At 38.5% G+C, this 11,084-nt stretch overlaps 1 protein-coding gene across 1 annotated transcript in view; it reads right to left on the reverse strand.

Moving 5' to 3' along the window:
* Positions 1-4,658: 4,658 nt before the first annotated feature.
* The window catches only part of LOC135100574 (E3 ubiquitin-protein transferase MAEA-like), a 6,957-nt gene continuing 531 nt past the window's right edge, over positions 4,659-11,084 (reverse strand). The window contains exons 2-9 of the mRNA XM_064003590.1: positions 10,275-10,338; positions 9,629-9,814; positions 8,844-9,023; positions 7,961-8,184; positions 7,533-7,624; positions 7,268-7,431; positions 6,294-6,473; positions 4,659-5,909 (exon numbers count right to left, since the gene is read on the reverse strand). Coding sequence (XP_063859660.1) covers positions 5,808-5,909; positions 6,294-6,473; positions 7,268-7,431; positions 7,533-7,624; positions 7,961-8,184; positions 8,844-9,023; positions 9,629-9,814; positions 10,275-10,313 — 1,167 coding nt within the window. The 5' untranslated portion in view covers positions 10,314-10,338 and the 3' untranslated portion in view covers positions 4,659-5,807. The remainder of the gene's footprint in view (positions 5,910-6,293; positions 6,474-7,267; positions 7,432-7,532; positions 7,625-7,960; positions 8,185-8,843; positions 9,024-9,628; positions 9,815-10,274; positions 10,339-11,084) is intronic.

Raw genomic sequence — 11,084 nt, forward strand, 5'->3', positions numbered from 1 at the left:
AAATATAGTATTACTGCTCCAAGCATATATTACACACACTGCCACAGCTCCTGCCACAGTCACGTTCTGCTGACACACCTTCATTCATCCAAGAAGTAACACTGCCTTCACACTTGAGGAAAAAGATGAAATCAACGAAATATATACATTCCTCTGCAGTGACAGCTCAAAGTGCAGGTGGTGGTGTGACATTCCATCCACTGCCGCCTGTGTTGCTGTTGCCTGCCAATCACCACGAGACTTGCCCTCAGCCTTCACCGTGTTACCTTCACCCAATTCAATGCAATATTTCAAGACAAGATAACATGTCGGTATAATTGTCTGTTATGTATATTTTGAAGATATTATTTTCTGCTCTTATTTCACGATTCAAGGAAAGGCAAAAAACACACAAACACACACACACACACAACTATTTTATATATATATATATATATATATATATATATATATATATATATATATATATATATATATATATATATATATATATATATATATATATATATATATCAACCCAACCCAGCCTGAAAGACCCTTGCTCCTCATTGGGCTGACACTCACTCTTATGGTGACACTCATTTTTGGAGTGGGATTCATGGGATGTAGTTTTGCTTCATTTGGTGGGATGCCTGATGACCCCCAGACTGATGCCTTGGGGCAGGAGAGACATAGCTCCTGCAGCATACAGTGCCATGTTGGTGCATCTCCCATTTCATTCACAGCAATATATGAGGATTTCACATTCCAGGGACCCAAAGCAGCATCCTAGTCATGGATGTATTTCACTTTGGAAAGTAGGTACCGTTTCAAACTTTTTACTACATGGACTTGAAGATCAGGCCATTACTAAAAGAATGATTAAAATGCAGAGAATTTTACAATGTCTGTTGCATCCTGACTCATTCTGTCCACTGGTGAGAGTCAATGGGTCACAAGTAACTGCTGAGCAAAGCAGTGCCCTGGCTAGCTGTGCTCTCAGTTTTCCCATTACAACACACATGTATGTAGACTGCACACAAATAGTGACACCAATCTATGATGGGCTATTTAAATTTCTGTTGTTCCCATTACTGTGTATCTTTGTAAAATCAAGCATTTATATTTTTTAAACTGTATGGAATCTTTATGATTGAATAAGTAGTAAAAAAAAAAAAGTGCAGTATACACAATAGATACAACATGGATACTATGTATTACTTTCACAATGAACACAGTGCTTGATTTGATTATCTAAAAATTCTAGACAAAAAAAAAAAAAAATTACAGTTGATGTCCGAGTGGAAATTCCTGTTTCCAGCACCTTGATGGCAATGGAATGTGTTCTGGCTCATCTGGACCTTTGCCTTGGCCAGGCTCCCCACACCACCAAGGGCTAATAGGGGCATCCAAGGGGCTGATAAAAGAGAGTCTAAGGACCAAATGGTGACAGATGAATAAGGGAAGGCTCATTAGAGTCAAGTGGAAGTCTACCAATGTTTTGGTTTCCCTGTTAAGTTTCATGTCATCTGGTAGTTATTGTAGAGGAGTAGTGGCTGGTGGCATGGCAGCACTACCTGGGGTATTATGCTCAGCCACCAGTGAAAGCAACACTTAGAGGTGCTCATCACCAGTATGACTACACATTAATGGATATTGATGTGACTATATGTTAATCAGAGTAATATCAATTAAGTAATTTTACATAATAAATGTTTTCTGGTTGATGAATGATCTGAAACTTCATGATGGGTTTGCTTTGGCTAATTTGAGTCTGTACTGAATGCCCTAACTCAGCTTTCCCTAACCAAACTTCACACAAAATAATATAGAACTGTCAAGTATTAACAAGGAACAAATAAACCAGGAAGTGGTCCAAGTGAGTCAGGGGTGAACGAATCAGGGTCCAAGTGAGTCTGCATTTGTCTTGGTTTGTTTGTATCCAGTACAGTGTTGCACACTGCCCATTGTGCTTCTTCATTATTTTTTGCCTTTCGTCAGCATGGTGAGCATGCACCACATTTCATGATTACCTGTTTATAGAATGTTTAGATTGGTGAAAAGCATTTCACTATTTAAAATGATCATGGGCATTGGTAGGAAGGGATGATGTAGGGAGAAGTCTTTACACCAGCAGATTTGTTATGCCATGCAGTTACCCTTTGTAGCACTCTTCTACACACATTATGTCAGTAACTGAAAGGCTAATCATGATCAATTATCATTACTCTCATTGTCAACATTGTCATCACCATTCCCTCAGTCATCAGTCTGTGAAAACTTTAGCCATGGCGAGTGCTGGCCATGGAAACAGTACTCTGGGAATGCTTCTCACTAGTTCAGGTTATCCTGGGCATCTGTTCATCCAAACCACTGGAAGAAGGCATGTTTCCAGTAGTTTTCTTTGAGTTTCAAAGATGTTGCTCCCTCTCCTTCTTTATAGAGAGTGCACCTCTCTCTCTCTCTCTCTCTCTCTCTTGTATTTGTATGGCATTTGCTGTTTATCCAACACACACACACACACACACACACACACATATATATATATATATATATATATATATATATATATATATATATATATATATATATATATATATATATATATATATATATATATATATATATATATATTGGACAAACAGCAAATGCCATACATATATATATATATATATATATATATATATATATATATATATATATATATATATATATATATATATATATATATATTATTATTATTATTACTATTATTATTATTATTATTATTATTACATATCAAATTATCAGCACAAAATCTACAATGAATGTGTTGTGAATGCATCCTCAGGTCAAGAGTACTGGGATTCAGGCTGTCTGCAGGCCAGTATACCCTGGAAGGTGAATGCCGTGAACACAATGGAAGGATAAAGCGCTATCCATTAAAGAAAAAAAATGTTCTTCCTCCTTTTCACATAAGCATGAAACAGAAAGATCCATATACATATTCACACTTGAAATAATGATCAATAATCAGAAAAGGAAAACATCCTTAATCTTAGAAAATACAAAACCTATTAAAAACTCTCCTACCACAACTAATGAACTCATGCCTCATACTACAAACACTACTATGTTATAATGATTACAAAAATAAATCTAGAAAATAAATTACAGTAAAACATCACTACATTATAGTTAGTGCAACCTTGAGGGCTGGAGAGGTGACCGGCAGCAAGAGCCACCTGCCTTTGGTCGTGAATACGGTTGTGCTGGTGAAGCTTTGACCTGTGCATTGGATCAGAGGTTGTCTTGTGTGCAGAAGATGTGGGAAGAAGATTATTGCAAGGCTAAGTGAGGAAGAAGATTGAAAAAATGAGGATCAGGCAAGAGTAATTAATTCCCTGCATAACAGATCATGCCAGCTTGTGGCATGAACAATGTGTATGAGAATGACACTGAAAGGCAGCACAAGTTTGGCCAGAACCTTGTGTGAGTACCTGGAAACAAGCTACAGGGACACAGAAGTCACTGCATGAAAGGTTGAGCTGTAAATGGCACAGAAGCAGCAGCTAAGGATGCCTGACAATTATTTCCATATGAAAAATGTTTCCAGAGGGAGCTGCAGATAATGGGATACATGGAGTCCACAAAGAGAGATTTCAAATTAGCTTTGGAAAGAGAAAAGCACCATGCACATTTTGTGAGGCTTCTCTCAAGGGTTATGAATCTAGTTCTAGAACATCTGATAGCCTGCCAGGTTAGTCCTTCACCTCCAAGGGCCATCCTGCTAATTGTTGGTGGCCACCTCATACAGCCATTCATAGGTCCTCCTCCATAACAAAACATTATAGTACAATGATTAAAGAAACAAATGTATTTCTGTTTATGGAAAACTGGTCCTGATACTTCTGATACACAAATAAAAAGCAATTCATCAGCTATGAGTGAAATGAGTGTATTCCCATCCCAGGACCACAAAGAAAAGTATTGTCAAAGTGAAGTGTGGGTGACTCCTGTTAACAGGATGCATTAACCTCGGCTTTAGAATAAGTCTGATGCCAGAGGACAATTCCATGAGATTCTGTCCGATACTGAGGAGATAGTTGATCACTGCCTCCTGCCTGTTATGTAATTACCTTCATGTCTGCCAGGCTATCACTGCACAGATTCTGGATGAGAGGCTAACACTGCACAGATTCTGGGTGAGAGCAAGTCAAAAGGTTCTCAGGTGAATATTTTGAATGTGTGTGTAACTGTCAGATGAATAAATAAATAAGTAAATAAATACAAAACAATAGTGTGGAGGAAGAAAGGTGTTGAGATACAAAAGTGAGTTAAAGGTGAGCTTGTGTGCAAGATTATCTTTGGTTCATTTTTTTTTTTTTGCTATGAATTTTTGGTTGTTAATCCCAATTGTCATAAAGTTGATACATTCCTTTCTATACAACTGAAATTTTACCATAATGATGTTTTACTGTAAGCAGCTTAAAAATATTAATGGTGTGCAAAAAAGTAAGACTAATACAGTACTTGCTGTCTTTTCAAACAATCAACATTAGAGCAAAGTGCACTAGAGTTAAACAATTTATGCCCTACTTACTTCATAGTGCAAAAGAAAATTACTTATAAAAATATTCCACAACAAACTTTACACAGCACAGGAAAAGCATGCAAGAATAAAAAATAAAGTACCAAACTGCCTCTTGAAAAGTTTGATTTCATTACATTAAATGTTTTTGCTGTATACAAACTTAGAAAGAGTTGGTGATGCCAGGGAGGAGCAAGAACACCCACAAAAGCCTCCACTAGACAATGCATCTCAAGAAGACAGGGACCAGCAGTCACTTACAATGGACACAAACACAATATCCTGAGCTCATAATGAATCATCAGAAGTAACACTGTTATGTTCCTCAAAGTCCTTCTGTGAAAAAAGAAGTTCGTGAAATTCCCAACGTGAGGAAAATCCACAACAAAGAAAACAGTACAAAATATACATCACATGCAGTCACTGTCTACACCAGAAAGTATAAACTTATATGAAATATTCTCCATGTCTTTTAACCAATAATCACTAAGCTACATTAACTGATATGTTTAATTTCTTTACACAAACATCTTTGTTCTGCTTTGCAGGAAGAAACCCAACAAATGATACTACTAATAGGGGTTCTCATCAGCTGAAGTAAACAGAAAACTAATAAAAATATCTGTCCCAAAACACTTGGCCAAAAACACGAATATCTTAAAGTATCTAAATTAATAAATAATGGCAAAATATTAACTTCTGCACAATGTGATAAATGTAAAGCCTTGTTCTCAGCATACTGAAAGTTCTTTAGCCATAGCTTTCCCCAGCCTATGGAGCTTTGCATACATGACATTTTGTTTTTCGAACACCAATAAACAATTATTTATCTCACCAGTAAACTTGTGTCTGTCACCATACCACTTCATGATGGCAAATGTACTTATGCAAGTACTTCAGCATGTAATGTCATCCATATTTTGCATTTATATGCATGGTTGTGTTTACAGACGTTAAGTTCACTTGACTCTTTAAAGCACAATATCTTTCTGTGCAAGATTAAGATCTTTTCCCTACACATATGTGCACTAACACACACACACACACACACACACACACACACACACACACACACACACACACACACACACACACACACACACACAAAATATATCTGTAGCAACCAACAAAATATGAATTTTTAGGCCACAGGTCTGTGGGAATTCGTCACTACTATGGCAACACATCTGAGCAACTGAAGCCATCCACATGTCACAGGTGGGGCTACCACCTTGCTCTCCCATGCCTGCCTTGCTCCTCACATGACAAACACCTTCTCAGCATCCCTGATGTTGAAGGTCTGGCGGGTCCGTGGACACACTATGGTGCCATTGTTCTCGTCAGCCATCTGCTGCAATGCCTGAAAGGATGTGCTTCAAATGAAGGATGCAACTTCCACAAGAACGCTTACTGATATCTACCTCTAAGTAATTCACTACCCATTCATCCTGTTACCAATTACCTAAAAGATGCATCATATTCTTCATTTTATCTTTGAGAAGAAAGCTTACACATTATAAATTCTCAATCCTGTTTCTAAAAAAAATGACTAGATTCTTTTAAGTGTTATTTTTTACAAAAGTAACAACATGGGACTAATAACAACCAACTCCATTTTTGATAACTGATGCTAGAGAGAAGATAAAGTGGGAATGTTAAGAATAAAGCAGGAATGACTCTGAAAGCAACAACCACTCATTTAACTGCAAGAGGGGAGTGGATACAGCCAGCACTGATGCCTCACCTTCTGGCCATACACATAGCCATTGGGAAGCATGAGGGGCTGGTTGTTCTCATTGAGCTGCTCTCCACTGATGTGACACACCAGGCGGGACTGGGAGCAGTGGGCATAGGGGAGTGGGGAGGCCAGGGAGTTGAGGGAGGGCTGGCACACAGGGCAATCTGGGTTGTGGCCCGTCGCTCCCTGGAATGAAACGCACATTTTGTTTCCTCATGCAATATACTTTGAAATTTTCACCCACCTCTTCTTTAACTCTGACATAAGCACTGGTACTTCTGCACAATGCTTACACTCCATCCAATAATCTACCTGTTATATGAATCCATAGTGTAAGTCTAAATCTTATCTGCTGTCTCACTGGTACTTCTGCACAATGCTTACACTCCATCCAATAATCTACCTGTTATATGAATCCATAGTGTATGTCTAAATCTAAATCTGCTGTCTCTCTCCATGAAAAGTCCATGAAAGCAACACATACCTCCTTTTTCACTTACTCTTATATTAAACATCTGACCTACATAACCTTCCTTTATCTATTCTAGGTGTATTCCACTCCTCTCCAGCTTTTTTTTTCAGTTTCTTAACATTTCATCACAGACCTTGCCAGATGTCCTTAACAAGTTCATTTTATTAAAAATGTTCTAAATATACTAGGAGTAACATAACTATTATATGGGGCCTGTGAGGAGGAAATGTGTTAAGTGCCTTTTTTCAAGAATGTCAGATATTGCTACCATAGTTAGTGTAATCTTAGTCAAGAATAAATTACTTAAAAAAATCACAATAAAGGTAAGTGCTAATTCACAATCTGCCAGGGTAGTGCTTTATAAATTTCTCCTTGATGAGTTTTATACACTAAAATTTATGTCAAAGAAAAGAAATACTAGAGTGTATTGGTTCCAGAGAATAAAGCATAGCAGTACTAAGGTTTACTTTACATCCTGATGTTGAGAATACAAGGATGAATGACTCACCCGGTAGCAGTGAGGTGTCTTCAGGGCTGAGAGACCTGATTGGACCACAACAGAGAAGGCTGACTGGGAAGACAGCTGGTACAGCTTCAGATTCTCAGCTCGGAACTGTTCAATCAGTTGGTCCCAGCGAACATTAGATAACAGCTCCTTGTACGGGCTTACATCTGTAACACAAACCTCTATAAGTACAATGTCACAACCAAAGATGATCTTGTGTTCAGTTTTCTTTGTTACACAATGGAAAACTTATCTGCAAGTTTTTAACCTGTGTTGGCTGGGAAGGCAACCAAGGCCATGCAGCGCTGTATTGACGGCAAGTGTCCTGCCTCTTGTCCAGTGAAGTACTTCCTGGCATGTCTGTTCAGAAACAATATGATGTGAAGACTTAAAGGAATGCACAGCACAATGGCCACTGAATAATCACAATAGTGAGTTTCAATCAGACCATTGATAGACAATGATTATGTGTATATGCACAACAAAAGAAAATAGGCCATGGGGTTATGAAACATATATAAAACAGAGAAGGTGAAATGGACACCACTCCAAAGAAGAAAAAGTAGCAGTAAATAACAGGCTAACAGTAATGCATACATTACTTTCCAAGTGAGAAAATGACATACAGAGTAACTCTTTATATCAAGTCATAAACAACTCTGTCTCTTGGGTGAATGCACCTCCTTGACCACTCACCGGATGGCATCCATGCGCCGATCATTCCTGATCAGCTCAATAAACTCCTGCATCCTCACATTGAACTCCAGTGAGGAATTGAGCTTGCGTAGCTTACTCTTGTTGTCGTGGCACCAGGAGAGGCACTTGGAGGTGTCGTGGCATGCGAGGGACTGCTCCACCTCCCTTGCCACCAGGAAGACGTCCAGGTTGGTCAGGCCCTCTATGCCACGGGAACTTGCCAGCTGCAAAGAAGCAGGGAACACTCAGCCTATGTAAACAAAAATACACAAGGGCTTCCAACAGGATCCTATTGAGCCAAACTAAGTCAAGAGCTCCATCAAGAGTCTGATTAGTCCTTACACTTTTATTATTTCTTTTGTTTCTTTTAACTTACTTTTCTCTCATTCTCTTCTTTTCTATTCAATTAATATGGAGTGTACAAAAATAGAGGTTATTTGCCTGAACAGAAACTACCATGAGATATATTAAGAAAATAATTGTCCTCATAATTACTGCAAATTGGTTACTGTAACAAAAAAAATTATAATGATATGAGAGATAAAAATGATACCCATGTGATACAAAGTTGTTTAGAACATCATGCAAAATAACTTTGTAGCATTCTTATTGTTTATGCATCTAATAAAATTACATCACGTTCAACTTTATACACTAAAAATTTTTTCTACATTTGTCAATTCTGGTAGTGTTCCTTCATGCTGCTCATACGTTCAATTCTCACTGCTCCTCCTTCCAACTCCAAGTAAAGCTCTCCTACACCTATGACAACAATCCCCCTATAATCTTATTCACAGCCTAGGTCAGTCTAGCCATGATCTCCTGTGCTCCCTGTGTGGTACAAATGGAGGCAATCCCAGTCATGTCCCCTGAGAGGCCCTACCTTGGTTGCAGTAGAGTAACAACCAGCACGCAGCAAGTACTCCACCAGCAGACGGTCCAGGCGGGTTCGCTTCCACTCTGCCACCACGGATGGGCTGAGGGAGTCATGGTCCTTGAGGTGGTCCACGCGCCGCTTCACAACCCGCCCAGACTCAATTTCTTCCTGAGTTGCCTCTTCAGCCTGCAAGATGCCCAAGGGTTGTATTTCTTAGAGCACTCAATTTCTGTTTAGTGTGCATTGTGAGTTAGGGACATCTACATTAATGATTCCATTCCCCAAATATTGGTTACAGTATGTAGTGACTTACTGATGCATTAAATAATAGCATTTACACCCTAAAAATATCAACCAAAGCAAGAGATAGATATAATGAATGATTTATAGTTTCCATCTACAAAAAATTGGTTACAACAAGAAGTAATATCCTACATTATTAAAGTTAATTGAGGATCTTTAAAGATTAAGCCATTTCTGTTAGAAACTGACCTATGGATGAGAGCCAGTTCTTAACATAATAGTTGAAATGCTTTAGTATGGGATGACAGCTTTATTTGTAGATTCTTGGCAAGGCTAAAGTTGGTCTGTATCTTTTGATTATATAGATATATTCTCATGTATTCCAAATCTGAGCAAATGGTTGAAAGCTGTCATATTAGTTAGGTGATAACAATGTTAGGCTCTCTGCTTTCAGATCTCATGATTAATCTTTAATACACATGATCCCTATTCAGTGGTTTGTAGTGATTCCTGTGATGCTACACAATGAGCTTGGGGGGGCAGTGTACCTTGCGCTTGAAGGAGGACAGCTTCTCCACCACCCCACCCAGCAGAGACGAGATTTGTGAGGCACTGCGGTTGTCGGTAAAGAGGATTCGCTCGAGTTCCGTCACGGCGCTGGTCACGTGACACACCTCCCGGTCTAAGGTTTTCTGGGCCAGCCGAAACTTCTTGTTAAGGACATCATATGGAACCTGAGGAAAGGTGCACCAGTCAGATATGAATGTATGATATGCCACATTAACTTATAGTCCAGAATTTAAGTTATGTTATTCCATAAAGTGATGAAATATTCTCTTTAGCTTGTGTTCATGACAGTGTTTTTGAAACGTAACACACACACACACACACACACACACACACACACACACACACACACACACACACACACATATATATATATATATATATATATATATATATATATATATATATATATATATATATATATATATATATATATATATATATATATATATATATATATATATATATATATATGTTTTTTTATGTAGGAGGGGCACTGGCCAAGGGCAACAAAACTGCAATAATTATAATAAAAAAAAGGCCCAATGAGGTACCAGTCCCCTAAGAGTCATAAGCAGTAATAAAAAATAACAGTATAAGTGTCTTGAAACCACACAAGCGACGTACTTTTAGGGTAGGATGCTCTATAGAGGACACATCAGCCATACTGAAGTTATCTGGATGGGGAGGCCTGCAGAAAAAGGAAATTATTGAATACTACCATATTTTAAAGGAGATAATAAATTTGTATTCTAATATGACTTGCATTTATGTCTAGTCTACTCTCAAGCACATCCCTGGTAACTCTCACAGAGGATCCAAGGGACAGCAACAGCTGAGTCTTTACTTGCTCTACCAATACACCTCATCCTTGCCCAGTCTGTCATCTCTCTGACATTTACTCTTTCCTCACACACTCCACAGTGACACCTAAAACTGGGAAACAAGAATAACTACACAGACCAAAGCTGCAATAAAACCATTCATCCTTTCTGTCATCTTGCTCTCCTCTTCCCAGTGTCCAAGCCATCACTGGGCACTGGCTGGTTAATTATGTCACATTCAGGCGAGTGACACCCTCTTCACTGTTACGCGGCCAAGACCGAAGCATGACAGTATCTTGTAGAGCAGTTAGTATAACTTTTGGAGATTCAGGGAAGCAAGAAAGAGGCACTTTTGACAGTTTTAAGGCAATCATCATTCTTAACATGTCAAAATGCACAGAAGTTGTTTTTTAAGCACAAACTCTATAACTGGTTGAAAGTTCCAAATTACCAGTGGTCAGTATCATCATGAGATTAGTGAAACAGCAACATAGCGCCTCTGGAAAGCTGTTCATTAAGGAAGCCTGCTGTACACTGGACCGAAATATGCACCACACCAAAGGAAGCTCGTTAAGAAACACACAAACTCACCAGGTCAGGTACCTAGGTGAAA

Source organism: Scylla paramamosain, chromosome 5 (genome assembly GCF_035594125.1).
Source record: "Scylla paramamosain isolate STU-SP2022 chromosome 5, ASM3559412v1, whole genome shotgun sequence".
Classification (NCBI taxonomy): domain Eukaryota; kingdom Metazoa; phylum Arthropoda; class Malacostraca; order Decapoda; family Portunidae; genus Scylla; species Scylla paramamosain.